This window comes from Poecilia reticulata, chromosome 19, assembly GCF_904066995.2.
Source record: "Poecilia reticulata chromosome 19, P_reticulata-male-v2, whole genome shotgun sequence".
NCBI classification, from domain to species: Eukaryota; Metazoa; Chordata; class Actinopteri; order Cyprinodontiformes; family Poeciliidae; genus Poecilia; species Poecilia reticulata.
The window spans coordinates 23,574,023-23,590,643 of record NC_088848.1 but is presented as its reverse complement, the minus strand read 5'-3'; the positions used below and the strand labels follow the sequence as shown (position 1 = coordinate 23,590,643).

Here is a 16,621-nt window from a genome sequence, read left to right as displayed (position 1 = left end):
TTAACGACCTTACATTCTTTTGTAGAAATATATATTTAACACCTTAAACATAAAGTATAGCTTAAAGCAATCTTGTAGGTGATTAAAGCAATCTTAAAGCAATCTTGATTTTAAGGCACCAGAGGTCCTTCTGCCAGCAGCTGTTTCCAGATGAAGAAGTAAAACTATAAGCTGCTAACTTTAGCTCAGCTGTCTGATCACCTTTGGTCCTGCAGGAACTTCCATTTCCCTTTTAATAGACTGGTAAACATAGGTGGGTGGTATCATCTGGTTTTTGTCCTTCAATAGTTTTGAAATTTTAAGTTTTGTGTCGAGCCCAGTGCGGAGGAATTTATCCCTCGAACACACATGCACACAGAGGAGGTGCGCTGCCAGCCTCCCTCTGGGTTTTAACTAGCTTCTTCTTTTGCCCTAGCTTGCTAAGTTCTCTGAGGACACTCTAAGCAGCTACACCGAAGCAGTTTCCTCGCAGGTATAACCCTTCTCTGTCTTGCTCGCTCACCTCACACCTGCTTAACTCCCAGCTGCACCTCAACCTGCTTGTCTTTATTTGCTCACCGTCCTGCAGCTCCCCCTTGTGGACCCACAGCTGCTTTGAATCATTACCGTTAGCTTCTATCTTTTAATATCTATTATGAAAATATTCAATAGTTTATGATTTGGGCCACTTCCTATATCACACTGCTGTTTTTGCTTAAAATCCTGTGAGTTCCTTTTTATTTCATTCATTTTTGCAAAGTAATTTTCCACAGTTTTCCTAACCGTGATCATTTGGGTCACATTATGTGTGGATCAGTAATCTGTCCATCTCCACCAAGCACCTCTGGATGTCCATGATTGACAGGCGCCTCTCCCTCGCTCCATGCATGCTTCTGTTTCCACCATTTCCCTCAGCTTCTGCTCAGAATGCTGTTGTTGCAATGCTTTGGCTGCCATCATTCTCTGTTCAAATCTCACTGCTCATCCATCCACGTGAATCCATAGAACATGTGAAATATGGTAGCAATATTAACCTGAGACAGTGGTTTACTTGTTCACTGGTCATCAGACTCAGTGCTGGTGATCCACACTGCAGACCTAACATCTTTTATTATGTTGTTAATATGTTTTTATTGAATGCACCAAACTTGCATGGAGACCTTTGGAAAACAGTCGGCTTACAATTTTTGATAAATATTTGCCGTAGAAAATCTGTCATTTTAAAAGAGCTGCCATTTTATTTCTATTTTTAGGTTTTATAATAAAGAACATAAAACTTGTCATAGAGGATGGATTGATTTTCTACTACAGGATGTGGATATTTGTGGAAAATGATCAAAAACAAAACCAAAAGCAAAAAATAAAAAGTTTCTTGTCATTTTATTCTAATGACAAGAAAATATCAAAATGAGTTTTACTGGTACTTTTACATGGACTGTAAAAAAGGCACAAAATTAAAAAAAATACGTCTTTAAATCATTAGTCAGATGCAACTTAAAAAGTATTGAAATAATTGATTCATTAGATAATTTATTCAGTATGTCATTAAGTTATTAAAATTATTCAAATGTACAATTACTAGTGCAGATAATTAAGGGTGTATTTATTCATGGTTCCTGTTCCTGCAGCATCACCATGGTACATTTATTTAATGATTTATTTATTTAAATTTGTCCCTTTTGACCCTCCATCCTTTATTTTGTTCTGACAGGAACAAATATTACAAAGAAATATTATTTGTGTCTTATGTTTACAATATATTTACACATTTTAAGCATGTTTTCCATTTCTAGATCTGATGTTTCTATTGCATGCGTTACTGTTTCCCCTTTTCTAAATGACCTCAGATTCTCCACTATTGGGTCATATGAAGGTTCTGAGTTACCGTACCTATTCATAAATCAGGTGAGAATAATTTGTGGCAAAAAACGAGATCATAAAGTTTAACGTGACTCTGGTGTAAAACTCTGGTGATTTTATGCTGGTAGCGTGTGGTCCAGTCTTAGACTGTGGTGCACCTGTTTGGGAATAGAGTTTGGAACTCAGCAGCTCCCACAGTCCTGGACGCACAACTGCTTGGTCTGGAAGGACGTCCTCAGACTGGCCTTCTGTTTTTCTCAATCACACTTCAGAACAGAACTGTAAGGAAATCCATAAACAATCTTGCTAAACGATTAAAGAAGAGGAGGATGACTAAATTAAATTAAGGGTTGACTCAAAGCCTGCAAAAATCTCCTCAGCTGGTACAGGGCTTTGTTTATACTTTGAGGGGTAAAACACTTTTACAGAGAACATGCAACAGTCTGGTCCCAGCATAGTCCTTCAACATCTAACAGCTGAGGTGAAAGGTGATGCTGAGTTTTACCTCTAGCAGAAAAAGAAAATATTTACCTTATTTAACCCTCCCACGGTCTTAAGAAATGGGGTCATTTGAACCCATGAGCTTTTCACCCGGTGGGGTCCCACTGACCCCGAATGTACTTTACCTTTTTTTTTCTCTCTTTTTTTTTTGAGTGTGTGGTTTCGGGAACTGACGGTCTGATGGGACATTCCCCCCATTTCCCTGCGTCCGACATCTATCACAGAGAGTTATTTTACATATACTAATATGCCTTTAAGTAAAATTACTTGATAAACGGACCTAGCAGTTGTAGAAGCTCAAAGCCTTTCCTAACAGTCTAGGGCAGATTAGTAAAGTGTTTCTAGTCCAGTCATCATGCTACAAGTTTAACCTGTTCTTATGAAAAGATTTCAGTGAAGTGGTGTTAGCTGATCATTATTAGCAGGAGCAGAAATACAGTAAAATAAAGTCAGCTACCTGGAAAATTATTGGTGTTCTGATCACATGGGTCAGGAGGATTCTGCAGGTGTACAGAATACAAGTAGATCCCTCTGAAAACCAAACAGGACTTCAGATCACTGAGAGCTGTATCTGGACACAGGGATGCACAGTGTGTTTTTTTCATTATACTTAACATGAACAGTTGAGCAGTTTCACTGCTAAGTCTGACTGCCATGTTGTGTTAGCACTGGCTAGCTAAAGCGTCCATATACTAAATGGTTCCTTTGTGACAGTTTTTTCTTCCTGGGGAAAAGTTTTCATTGATTCCATCCAATCAGAGCCTCAATCTCTGCATGCCTGTTTTGACCGCTTCACCTCCGAGACTTTACAGGCTCTCTACACTCTACAGGCTTTACTCTCATCTCAGAACTGATGAAGGAATTCGATGTGATTTAGAACTGGGACGTATTCTCCTCAGTAACAAACTCCTGCTCTTTCATTAGGAGGTTCTTGGTTTCGGTGGTGTCTCATTCTAACCTGCTGGTATATGTCCTGGATGCAGGATTTGCTGCGCTGTGTCTGGAGACACATGGTTGGCGTGTTGAACGGAGAATCTGAGACTCTGTGCTACACCTCAAGCCTGCTGCACACTCTGGGCTCTGTCACTGTGAGTACGACTGTTTGAAGGCCTTCTCTTGTTTTTATGGCCAAGTTCTGATTTCTTTCTTCACTTCTAGATATCCCATATGCTTTATGATGTAATCACTTTAACATTTGTACAAAAAATTACACCAGATAAAAATAATATTAAAATAAATGTCAATGAAATTTGAACATTCTGGGATTTTAAAGAGCTCTGCTTATTTATAAGTGATGATTACCACTTATTACCTGTAAGTTGCACTTTTTTGCACGTTTTTTCAGTTTCACTGACTTATAGTTAGGTATGATTTACATATGTTTTGTTTCCTTTTTATGACGTAATTATTGACTGTTGTGGTAAATGCCAAATTCATGCTGATGGATATGAGATGAGGATTAAACGTTACTGTCTGCATCTGCAGACAGCATCTGGTGAAGGTCCAATCCTGGCCTGTCCAATCAGAAGAGACTGAACAAGTTTGACCTTCCTGGGTTTTGTGCAAAGAGGAAAACTTTACTGTCTGAGACAAATATGAAGGTCAGACTGAAGGTCATCAGACAGAACGCAGACAAAGACCCGAACTTCTGAAGTCATGAGACTAAATGTAATCATGTGGACACAGCACAGAGGACGTGTTTGTCAAATCCAACACAGGAATCCAGGAATACTGACTATGAAGCATGGAGGTGGATGTGTAATGCTTTGGGATACTGTTTAGCTTTTAAATATGGATGCAGTGTAATCCTGACTTTCCTGTCAGCTCAAATGTCAGAACTCTGTTGAATACAGGAAGGAGGAAGTATGCTGTAGATTTGTTGCCATGGTTTTTATAGGTGTTTTTATGCCTTTGGTTCCTCCTGTGTTTCACCCTCTCTCTGTTTGCAGGTGCTGTGCTGCGTGGACAAGCAGGGCATCCTGTCATGGCCAAACCCGAGTCCAGAGACGGTTCTGTTCTTCAGTGGGAGAGTGGAACCGCCTCACAGCAGCCAGGACGACCTCCGAGACGACCTGTCGGTGAACTCCTACTGTCGGATGGAGACTGAAGATGACCGGGATGAGGTGCGTCTGCCTGACAGACTGAGAGTTACTGTAGCTCCCCCTTTCTTAAAATCCTCTTTCTGCTGCAGTCTCAGGAAGCAGAGACTCTGCTCTGTCCCCCGGAGGAACCCGCCCCCCAGCTGGGGGATGCAGCCGAGCCCAGTGAGACGTCACATGACGCGGCTCGACTGTCTGAGACGGTCAGACTCCGGCGGCCTGCTCAGCCCACCACACATTCCCGGACCAAACATCACTCTGGATCCAATGTCAGCTTCAGCCACGACACCGAGGGAGGCGAGGAGGAGCAGGTACAGGCCGGGGAGAGACTGAAACAGCTAGCATTAAAAAAACAACTGGAAAACAAACGATCTGCAGCATTCATTAATGTACATCAAAATGTAAGGAGATTTCAAAATAAGACGTCTAAGAAATTAGTGCATGCAGATGCCAGAAAATGAATCTAGTTAATAATGTTGATGCATTCATATTCCATAATTAGTTTGATTTAGTTTGCACAAATAAGATACAGATTAAAGATATTTAGAAGAAGAATAATGGTAACTGTACAGGAAGAGACAAAAGCCCAATGGGTCAAGCAGCATAGAAAAAAATCTAAATCTTCTAGGGTTATGAAAAATGTTAGGTTTAGCCATACATGAGGATTCCATCTCTCTCTTCTGTATCTTGGTTTTTGTCGTCTAGGATTTTGCTCTGGGCTGTCCAGAAGCTGAGGCAGAGGACTTTGTGTGCGACTACCACCTGGAGATGCTGAGCTTGTCCCAAGACCAGCAGAACCCGACCAGCATCCAGTTCGACGATCTCTCCTGGCAGTGCCACCTGCCCTCTCTGAAGCCGCTGGGCCTCAACATCATGCTGAACCTGTGCAACGCCGGGGTCACCCAGCAGCTGTGCCGCTTCTCAGACCATCTGTCCAACCTGGCCCTGCAGGAGAGCCACGGCTCCGTGCTGCCTGTCTACGTTCCCTGGGGCCTCTGTGAGCTCTCAAGGCTGATAGGTAAAACATGCAGCGCTGCATGTCTACATGTCCTTCCTGTTCTCCAGTAATGCCTTTAGGTTTTAGGTTTTACCTGCAGCCTCTCAGTATGAGCTTCATAATGTCACACATTGTACTTTGGACTGGAACTTTTTGGAACACATTTCATAACTAAATGTTAACACAGACTTATTCAACGTTGTCTGAACTACAACACCCACCATTTTCTAGTGGCTTTATTGTTGGATACTTTTAAAATCCACTGATTGTCAGAACATGCCAACATTCTTTGCTCAATGTTGAATCCAAATTCAAAAATACGTTACTAATCACAAAAGGAAATAAAATATTGTAACTCATTAATTAAGATTAAAGTTAAAAAATACATATTTTTTCTTTTCCTGATTGAAACATACTGTAGCTTTAAACCCAAGCTGTGTACTGAACGCTGATTTCTGCTCCATCCCAGAGTATTGATGACAGATCATGTTGATCATGTTGACTTGGTATATTTTGCTTTCATATGATTCTAGGTTTTATAAATGTTAATAAGTTCAGGAGTGTCTTGATTTATCCATAGCAGAAACAGCATTTCTTTAAAGTAACATTTTACAGAATATTTAAAAACGTTTGTTTTTTAGTTTTGCTTGTTTGGTAATATAACATCAATTGTTTGGTAATGTTAAGATTGATTATTAGTATCCATACATCTAAATATGTTAGAAAAACACACAGACTGTTTATTTTTTGAAACAAGCTTCTCAGTGATGATGAGCCAACAGCTTTGAACCGAGGAGAGTTTTTATTTTAGAACAAAATTTTTCATGAATGTGTATAATATGCAGACTGAGCATGTCTAAATCATTTCCCATCATGTCTCAGGCTTCACTCCTGGAGCCAGGGAGCTGTTTAAACAGGAGAACCACCTGACCCTCTACCAGCTGCCAACCAGAGAGAAGACCAAGGAGTTCACCTCTCGCCGCCTGCCATCCTTCACCAAGCGCCAGCCCCCCATCTCCCACCTCATGTCCCTGTGTGTGCGAGACTCCTCCTCCAGTAAGTCCTGGATGGTGTATGGTGTGTGTGCAGGGCCTGTGCCAGCTGCTTTGTTGGTATAAAAGTGTGTGTGTGTGTGTGTGTGTTGTTGCAGACAGCGTCCAGATGCTGTCACATGGTTCGGCTGACCTGATCCTAGAGGCCTGCACTGACTTCTGGGATGGAACTGATATCTACCCCCTGTCAGGCTCAGACAGGTCTGCTTTTGGAGTTTCAGGCTCTCCATCCTATTTATTATTCATGCTTGTTTTTGTCTTTCTGAACATCTAACCTTTTTTTTCCTTCCCCTCTGTGTTACAGGAAAAAGGTTCTAGACTTCTACCAGCGTGCCTGCCTGTCAGGTTACTGCTCCGCCTTCTCCTACAAACCCATGCAGGTGTCTCTGTCCGGCCAGCTGAATGGGAAGTGTGTGGAGCTGGCCTCGGGTCCCTGCCTGTTCTCCGGCGTCGAGCTGCCCTCCACCACGCCCATCAAACACAACCTGTGCAGGAACAGCTGGAGCTCAGACGGTGAGGCGTGAGGAATGGGGCGGCGCGGCGCGGCGCGGGGCCGAGACGTTCAGACCAGCAGGCCATGGTTCTGATGGACTCTGTGTGTTTCTGTCAGAGGGGATCGGAGAGGGAGTGGAGCGGGAGGACTGTGTCCAGGCGCTCAGCGGACAGATCTTCATGGGGATGGTGTCGTCTCAGTTCCAGGCCAAGTTGGACACGGTCCGTCTCATTGATGCGCTGGTCACTGCTTGCATCCGCTTTGTGTATTTTTCCATGGAGGATGAGCTGCGCAGCAAGGTGAGCAAACATCTTGGAAGAAGAGTTGGACGTAATGTGAAAGCATGAGCTCTAGAATTGTCCCTCCCATGGTGGCAACCTGTCAGGTAGATCTGTTCTGTTGGTCAGGATCTGACCTTTATGTCAACTTTTGTCTTTTTGGGACAATTATTCATATCCTTATTGGCACATACAGTGTGTTGAAGCTAGGTTGCTGTGGGTTCATTGTGTGTGTGTGTGTGTGTGTGTGTGTGTGTGTGTGTGTGTGTGTGTGTGTGTGTGTGTGTGTGTGTGTGTGTGTGTGTGTGTGTGTGTGTGTGTGTGTGTGTGTGTGTGTGTGTGTGCGTGCGTGCGTGCGTGCGTGCGTGCGTGCGTGCGTGCGTGCGTGTGTGTGTGTGTGTGTGCAGGTGTTTGCAGAGAAGATGGGTTTAGAGACAGGCTGGAACTGTCACATATCTCTGACTCCAAACGGAGACGGCCCCTGTGAGGGGCCTCCGTCCAGCCCGGGACACGGTTCCCTGCATGAAGACCTCCACCAGGGTATGTAGGCTGTGCCTCTCCACGCTCTGTGATTTTTTTATTTTTATTTTTTGTGTTCAATGAGAGAAACACTAACTTACCAAAAATAAGTTTTGGTGCTGCTGCAGGCCAGCAAACCCAGGCTGGTCCTTCGCCCTGCAGTCAGAGGCTTAACAGCCATACGGACAGCTGATCTCTGTTGTTACCACTTAGAAACTGGAATGGTTCCATCAGTGGCAACAGTATAACAGATCTGTCATCATCTGAACTGTGTCCATTTTCCTGCGTTTTGTCTTGAAGACTCCCGGGACGAGGCGGAGGGTCCGCTGCTGCAGGAGGAGGAGGCCCAGTCCGACCTGGCCAGCTTCCAGCCGACAGACAGCGACGTGCCAAGCTTCCTGGAGGATTGTAACAGAGTAATCATCACCTCAGTCACATTATGCAGCAGGGCTCATCTCACCAGACCTTCTGCCTTTGTTGCCAGACGTTCTGTGCTAATGAAACGTTTCAGATCGTCTGTAACTGGATTTGTCCAGCGCTGTCCTGACTCAGGTTGTTGTTGCGCTCTGTTTCAGGCCAAACTGCCTCGGGGGATCCACCAGGTCCGTCCTCATCTGAAGAACATCGACAACGTGCCTCTTTTAGTGCCGCTCTTCACTGACTGCACCCCCGACAGTGAGTCTTTACCTCCGGGTGGCTGACTGTCCTCACGCTTTTTAATTATCCTTCTGCAGACTGAGGAGAGTTTTTACCTTTACAGTTTCATTCATTTGCATTTTTAGGTTAAACCAGTGGTTCTTAACCTGGGTTCGATCGAACCCCTGGGGTTCGATGAGTCGGTCTCAGGGGTTCGGCGGAGCCTCTGCCGCGGAGGTAAAGACACACTTGTGTAAAGTCATGATGACGCCCCGCTTTGCCACCACTTGCTGTGGAGGATCACGTTACATTGCTTAACCAATCAGAGGATCACGTTACATTGCTTAGCCAATCAGTGCTGCGGAGGAGCACTGATTGAAGGAGTTCCACTCTCAGCATGGATTTGAACTTTTGTCTTTAATTACTTCAGCAAAGCTCACAGTTTTTACCAAATTCTATAGTCTAAATCTGCTCCTTAGTCGCATCTTTTCAGGGTTGGTACTGCCTCTAGTGGTGTGGGGGAGGTTACACAGCTAATATAATTACATTACTAAATCCGAATACCGCAAAGTATTTTGTGTGTCGGGGTTGGGGGGTGGGGGGAATAAGAAGGGTTCAGTGAATGTGCATATGCAACTGGGCTGTTCGGTACCTCAAAAAAGGTTAAGAACCACTGGCTTAAACACAAAGACGTCAACATCAAAACTAAAATGGAGCCTTTAAAAAGTGATATTTATTTCATTAAATACTGCATATTATTTTATAATAGCATTTTTAATCATTTGAATGAATTGCTTTGATGCTTAAAGTTGGTTTGTCCAAGTCCTGGTTTCACAAAAGTAATAAAAACAAACAGAATAAAATTCAGTTATTCCTCTGTGACATAAGAATTGTGCTTTTTGTACCCTGTCCTACACAACCTAAGATAAAAAAGATGATAAGAAATAACTTCATATTTTTTCCAAACTAAACATTATTATAAGTGTAGAACTATTTACATCTGATATAGTCTGTTATAGACTTATTGTTAAGCATGTAATTCTTACTGGAGACGAGTTTCCACAGCAGCTCTGTAAAAATCAATAATATTTACTACTTAAATACCTGAACTTTATTTTTCAGTTTCTCAAATAGTCACATGCAGAACCCTACACTCTCCCCAAAACCATAACCTACTCCAAGTCAAGAATCTAGCTAATCGATAAACTGTTTGGTTTTGCTGTTTTCAGTTCACTTCATGGTTTGACGCGTTCTGCTCTGACAGAAACCTAAGAACTTGTCAAACATCTGTTAGACAAATTAGTCAACCTGTTTGACAAAATGGTTAACAAATCAACCCCTCATGTTTTACACAGAGGCAGAGAACAGCACAGATGGAGGATAGCTTTATGGAAGAGTGCCACAGAAAACACAAGAACTGTAACTTTTTCCTTAGAACTTTTAATCTAATAAGATCAAATGTCAGAATTCTGAGGTTAAAGTTGGACTTTGGGAAAAAAAAAGTCAGAATTAATTAATTTTTATTTTTTATTTTTTTGGTAGCTCCAGTCTTCTTCTGTATATATGCAGCTCTGGTGAAAATTAAGTTTCAGTTTCTCTGATTTTACTTGTCATAGGTATATGTTTGAGTAAAATGAACACGTCTCTGAAATTCCAAGCAAAAATGTGTATTTATTAGCAGAAAATGAGAAATGGTCAAAATAACAAAAAGGATGCAGTGCTTTCAGACCTCAAATGATGCAAAGAAAACAAGTTCATGGTCATTTAGAAACAACAATACTAATATTTGAACTCAGGAAGAGTTCAGAAATCAGTATGTGGTGGAATAACCAGGAGGTTTCCAATGGGGTTCAGTGTAGTGGATTTTCATTTTTTCCAGAGCTGTACAGTATATCTTCTGAGTCATCAAGGTCCACTCTGTTATCCATGGGACAAACCAAACTGAAATGTTGTGGCTGGTCTTCCTCTCTGCAGCCATGTGTGAGATGATGAAGATCATGCAGGAGAACAGGGAGGTGACCTGCTGTCTGGGAAGCTCCGCCAACTTCCGCAACAGCCGCCTCTTTCTGCAAAGCGATCTCAGGTACAGAGATCTGTTGCTTTCATTCTCAACATTTCTCACAACGTTTTTGAAGCCAAGCGTATCATAATCGTCCCCATCACATCTGCTGACGCCATGTTGTCCGCTCTCTGGGCTCCACAGCATTGGGCTGGACCCTCTGTATCCGTCTCAGTGCTCATGGGAGACCTTTGGCTACGCCACAGGAGGAGGCTTCAGCGGAGAGGCTGAAGGACTCTCTCCTCTCAGACTGTCGGGACAGCTGAACAGCCTGGGCTGCTCCGTCTCCTTTCACCAGGGAAACAGTGTTAGCTTGATTAAACTCATAGAGCAGGTTTGTGACATCGAGCAGTCACTGAGTCACATACACATCTTCAATTGATATTGAATCTACCTTTGCTGAACTAACTTTCTAGGCACGACATACAACGTCTGGTATCCGCAAGTGCTTTCTCTTCCTGCTGCAGTGCCAGCTCAGTCTGGTCATTCTTCAGGTGGGTCAGTAAACTGCAGGAGTGTCAGACCTCTCTGGGATGCACCATCTGAAGTGTGTGTTGTGTTGTTGTGCAGTTCTTGGCCTGCCTGGCTCAGCTTCCTCCTCCCATGAACACCACTGACATCCTCTGGATGTCCTGTTTCAGCTGCCCTTTACTCAGGTACATACACACTCCACGTGCCCATGATGAATCAGTCGCACTAATTGATCTGTCAGATGTTTTAACGCTGGATTTGTTTTGGCAGTGTGTCACTGTTGGGAAAGCCACCGGACAATTCGGTCATGACAGTTGCCACAGGAAAGAACCTGGATTCAATCCCAAAGAAGGTGGGATGAGCTGAGAGTAGCTTTGTAATATAAAACCAAACTCGAGCTCAGTAATGATCACGTTTCACTACTTACTGAATTAAACAGGGAAACGTTCTGATTTATTAAGGGGTATAATTAAAGTAAAAATTATAAACAGTAAGGAGAAGCTGGAGAGCAAACTACAGAGAAACGGTATCAGAGATGTGTGTGTGATCAGTGATGAAGAAGATCACAGGCTTTAAGCAGGAGGATCAACCCTGAGCATCCTCTTCATCAGACTGTCATACAGCTAGATAGCTTCTTTAGGGTGGTTGTAATCAGGGGTGAAAGTAGTTTTAAATTCTTGGGGGGTTTATGACAAAATTGTGTGTGTGTGTGTGTGTGCGTGTATAATATTAGAGATGTGCCGATCAGGTTTTCTCCTGCCGATATCGATTCCGATCAAGCCTGAGGGCCGATCACAGATACCGTTCACATAATTATTATTATTTTGATCATAAACACTACCGGTTACATTATGTGGACATCGATTATTTTTTCAGAGATTATTTGTCTCATGTTAGGACAGCGAAAGTTTGAATACGTATGTAAAATTAATTTTTTTTAAGTTAGATGCTGCAGCTTTAAGCAGAGGTTCGGTGTGAGAGTCACTACCAGGTGGAGCAGAAACGGCTCCGTCTGTGAAATATTACTACCTGTAGCGTAGCAGCGGTTCAACAGAGAGCAGAACCAGCGTCTTACATCGCAGCTTGAAGACTTAAATAATTTTGCGGGTTATTTGTTTAGCTTTCTGACCGTCATGCTAATCCGGGTGAGTGTTTGTAGCTGCGCGCTGCTTTACCTGCTATCTGATCCTCCATATGTCTTTTTTACTGCAGTGAGCCTCGATCAGTGACGTGCGGTTGAGGTTCATTGCTGGTGAGGCACTGGTGACTTAGACACCATGCATGTTATTGGACCTATGGAAATTTTGAGCATGCATACAACGCTGGGGGGCAAAAAGACTAATCTTTTATATGTGATCCATAGCCGCGTTAACTCAGTGAAACTTAAAAATGTAGATATTAATTTCGTGCTATGATCCGCAGCAAAGTGATCTGTATTCGCCAAGCTACGCAGACTCGTTGCCATAGCAACTGACAACAATGCCACTTCATGTTTTAGGATTAACACCAAAAAACATTCAAGAATTTTGCACACAGAACAGAACATTTAGTTTGTTGTTGTAGTACGTTTTAGGCTTAATGTTTTACTAATAAATAATTGCTGTGGTAGATTAGCTACCGCTTCTACTTTACTGAATTATTTAAACATTAACTGTATTCCACAAAACGCACATTTAATTAAAAAACTAATTGAAAAACTAAACTTCACAAAAATATCCGTTCATCCAAAGCCAAGTTTATCCTCGGCATGTCTTTTCTACTCGGTTTGAGAATCATCAAACTGTCTTGAAGTAAAACTTTCAGCTCCGGTGTTGGTCTTTCTTTAGTTATCATCACCTGTTTCAATTGAAAATCCACTTTAGAAAACTGTTTAAGTATAGAAATGTAGTCTTTCATGTTGACGTCGGAAGAGAGAAGAAAACAAATATATCGCGTACTTTACTTATTTACTGTGTGGCTAGCTCCATGGCTAGCTCACTAAGTCTTACTCTGCAGTTGTGCAGTCACAATATCTGGGAACATGAGCGCCCCCAGCGATCAGGCAAGAGAACTGCCTGCCTCGCCTCCAGTCTGTTCTCTGCCGTTTCTTATCGCTCCTCCGCACACAAAACACGATACACATACAGTTAGTGACAAAAACCACTGTACATTATATACATGAGCGAAATTATGGAAAATCAGTCCATATATTAAACGTTTCTTAGCCATTTTATTGCCGGCGTACAGACAGGACGAACATGCTGTCATATAATGGCAGCCAGTGCAGTTAGCGAGAGGTTGCGCAATCCCAGGTGAGGCTCAGCTCGCTGCTGCCTCACCGGCTTCGCTTCTGAGCATTTGAATGGGAAAATGCGAAAATCCAGCGATTTTGAAGACAAACTAATCAGAATTGGTTAAGCTAAGTAAAAAATAGATACTTTATAGTACAAAACCACAGGGTGAAGATAGCAATATAAATGATATTATGTTGTATATTATTTTTCCTGACCGCACGTCACTGGCCTCGATGTCGCCAAACTCCGTCAAGTATGGCATGGCATTGTTTTGATTCTATATTAGATTCGTCGTGTTGATGCATTTTGACCTGCTTCACCCCACGTGCTTCAATTTCCCGCCGCAACACGCAAACGTCCTCAGTCGCTCAGTGCGTTATAGTTCCACATCGCTTAGGATTTGCTGCTGCGCGTTTGCGCAGAGTGAAGGAAAGAAGAGACCAGCTGCACAGGCAGGCTGCGAAATGAGATGCAGGTGATCGGTTTGTGTGATCGGCAACAGGGGACCGTGATCGGCGATCACCGATCATACACGGAAATCGGCCGATTATGATCTGCACTGGCCGATCATATATATATATATATATATATATATATATATATATATAAGCAAATTATATATAAGCAAATTATATATAAGCAAATTATATATAATTTGCTTCTTTGTGTTCTTTGGAGTTTCTGTGCTGATGAAATTTTTGCGAAGCGATAGAAGCTGTGCATCTCTTGAATTTCTACAGAATGGAACTATATTTCCCTCAGCCCTCTGGCTGCAATGTTGCCACCGCGAGATGCAGTGAGATCTAAATTCTGAACAGTCTTCCTCATTGGGTTGATGGGGTAACAGGTCCAGAAGGGAACCACAAACATCTCTCCCAGGCCAGACTAGACACATAGACCATCTTCATCAGTTAATTTTAAATCCTGCGTCGTATTCAAAAACAATCTAATTATTATTAATAATAATGTCACCAAAAGCTGCTAATGCTGCTCATCTGATGGGACATAAGAGAGAAGCTATTATTCTTTTAAAAACAGATATAAACATTTGTTTACCAGTTTTTTTTAATAGTTAAAATACAAGAAAAGTGAAAAACTAATAGACTCATAACCAGTTTACAGGAAGGCATAGAAATGGACTCATTTATCTCCTTCCCGGCTATCAGCAGTGTGGGCTGCTGACGCTGTGCTGCTGTTGGTATCAAACTCTCAGTTACACAGAAAAAGCTGGAAGACATTATGTTCTGTCTATCGTTTACGTTTCCGCACCGTACAGAACAAATGTGTTCGACTGGGTCGTTTACAACCCATCAAATGTGGAGCGGCAGCATCATTTCTTTATTCTATTTTTATGCTAACGTGTAAAATTATTAAACCAAAATTATTTCTTTGTAGCTCTTCTCCAAGCAGGCAAAATTTCTTGTCACAATTTACAACAGCAGCAGCAAATGTTTGTAAGTTATATTTAATTTTACTTTAAAGATATTTTTAAGTACCCGCCTGGTTGTTATACAGACGGCTACAGGAGATCCTTCCTGTCCACAGCTGCCAGCATTAACAACTCGTTGAAGAAATCTGGATAATAGGAGTTACAATTCCTCATTTCCTGTTAATAACAATAAAGTACCTGAATAGAAATCTGTTGAGAGCAGAGGCAGTGCTGGAACTGGTTTAAATCTGACTGAATAAAAAAGCAACAAACATGTTTTGGTTTGACAGAAACATCTCATTCCATCAAAACTCTTGTAAAAGTTTCTTTCCTGCACAAAAAGTTTCCAGATCGTTTCCCAATGAGCCCGACTGTTTTCTTCTTCTCCCGTCCTTCCAGACTCAGAACTACTTCCTGGGCTGTTTCTTCTTAAAGTTTGGTCTCTCAGTGTGTGTGTACCTGTTGGTGTTCGGCTTCACCCTGCAGACTGTGTGCCCTGCTGGCACCAACCTCACCCTGAGTAACAACTCAATTATCAAGTGCAGCTCCATATTCACAGCCAGGTATGCAACAGGAGCTGGATCAGTAATAAACGGGAAACATCAAACATATCTGACTTGTGTGTGTGTGTGTGTGTGTGTGTGTGTGTGTGTGTGTGTGTGTGTGTGTGTGTGTGTGTGTGTGTGTGTGTGTGTGTGTGTGTGTGTGTGTGTGTGTTTGCAGCTCATCACCACAGCCTCTGGTGTGGTTTGGTGATCTGTCCAACGGCCTGCTGCTGACCCAAAAGCTCTTGGCTGGTTTTCTGGTGCTTCACACAGGTGGGGCGATATGGATGCAAAGTTTTTCCACGATATTTAGTGATATTATTGTGATAATGATGAAAGTGACAATAACAACAATTTATTACCTTTTTTCTACTGCATGGCACAGCAGTCAGACAAAAACATAAATGATGCTCCTGAAAAATGTCAGCATTACTGATCAGCTGGTTTAGGTCACCAGTCGCATAACAAAGTGATTTGTATCACAAAGCTCCACACAGTAACTGTTCAATAAATATCAGTAAATTTGATAATATGATTAAATGCAAACAGTGGAGAAAATGCTAAAACTAACAATTCCAGCAATGCGCACAGTTTTATGGGGTTTCAAACTAATTTAGATTTATTGTGACAATAAATCCCAATTTTTATCATTAGGAATTTATCACGATAAAAATGCTGTGGGGGCAGCCCGGTTGGTGTTCTTTGTGCATTTAGTGTTGCTGGCTGTTGTTTTCAGTGGTCATCTCCCTCAGCTACGTCCATCGCTCCCAGCCTCTGTGGAGGAAGACTCCCTTCAACAACACCTGGTGGTGCCTCACTGTGCCCGTGGTGTAAGTCCTCCTCCTCATGTCCAGCACATACATAGTTCCTTTTGACATCAGTTCCTAACCTGCTCATGTGTCACCAGACTGCTGGGCCAGGGCGTTCAGGCCACGGTGGACTACCAGCTGTGGAGGGACCAGAGCAGCCCTCTGACCTTCAGCCTGGCCAACATTCCCCTGGAGGTGTGGCTGCTGGCCTCCCTGTCCCCGCTGCTGGTAGTGCTGGTCAACGAAGTGGTGAAGCTGCATGAGATACGGTGCGTTGACACCAGAACCAGAGCGTAGACACGGCCCAGTAAATGCAGCGTGTGCAGAAGAGGTGGATTTGGAAATGTAGGGCTAACTGAGACGTGGATACATAAAAACCAAAAAAAAACTGGCTGGAATACAAAGACAGAGCAGAAGGACTTAGCAACGTTTAATTTCCCTTTAGGATTCAAGTAAAACATTTTGATTTAAACAGCAGCAGCAATGGAAAAGTGTCTGTTAGCGGCATGAAGTCAGACATAAAACACAGTAAAAAAAAATAAAAAAAATCTGGAAACAAGGTTTAATATCCCGCTTTTGTTTAAAAATCCTGTAAAACAGTTATTTTTTTATTTTGTTTTC

The 16,621-nt window shown here is 42.5% G+C and overlaps 1 protein-coding gene across 4 annotated transcripts in view; it reads left to right on the top strand.

Moving 5' to 3' along the window:
- The window catches only part of tmem94 (transmembrane protein 94), a 34,356-nt gene that overhangs the window by 14,360 nt on the left and 3,375 nt on the right, over positions 1-16,621 (top strand). For 3 of the 4 annotated variants that reach the window (XM_081600981.1, XM_008438169.3, XM_008438168.3), the window contains exons 11-31: positions 416-472; positions 3,324-3,428; positions 4,290-4,463; positions 4,532-4,750; positions 5,145-5,457; positions 6,319-6,492; positions 6,587-6,689; positions 6,793-7,001; positions 7,099-7,280; positions 7,667-7,799; positions 8,079-8,194; positions 8,354-8,453; positions 10,389-10,497; positions 10,618-10,807; positions 10,890-10,967; positions 11,044-11,129; positions 11,215-11,296; positions 15,046-15,209; positions 15,370-15,464; positions 15,928-16,021; positions 16,099-16,269. In XM_081600981.1, coding sequence (XP_081457107.1) covers positions 416-472; positions 3,324-3,428; positions 4,290-4,463; positions 4,532-4,750; positions 5,145-5,457; positions 6,319-6,492; positions 6,587-6,689; positions 6,793-7,001; positions 7,099-7,280; positions 7,667-7,799; positions 8,079-8,194; positions 8,354-8,453; positions 10,389-10,497; positions 10,618-10,807; positions 10,890-10,967; positions 11,044-11,129; positions 11,215-11,296; positions 15,046-15,209; positions 15,370-15,464; positions 15,928-16,021; positions 16,099-16,269 — 2,954 coding nt within the window. The remainder of the gene's footprint in view (positions 1-415; positions 473-3,323; positions 3,429-4,289; positions 4,464-4,531; positions 4,751-5,144; positions 5,458-6,318; positions 6,493-6,586; positions 6,690-6,792; positions 7,002-7,098; positions 7,281-7,666; positions 7,800-8,078; positions 8,195-8,353; positions 8,454-10,388; positions 10,498-10,617; positions 10,808-10,889; positions 10,968-11,043; positions 11,130-11,214; positions 11,297-15,045; positions 15,210-15,369; positions 15,465-15,927; positions 16,022-16,098; positions 16,270-16,621) is intronic. The other variant, XM_008438170.3, reaches the window with a different exon arrangement.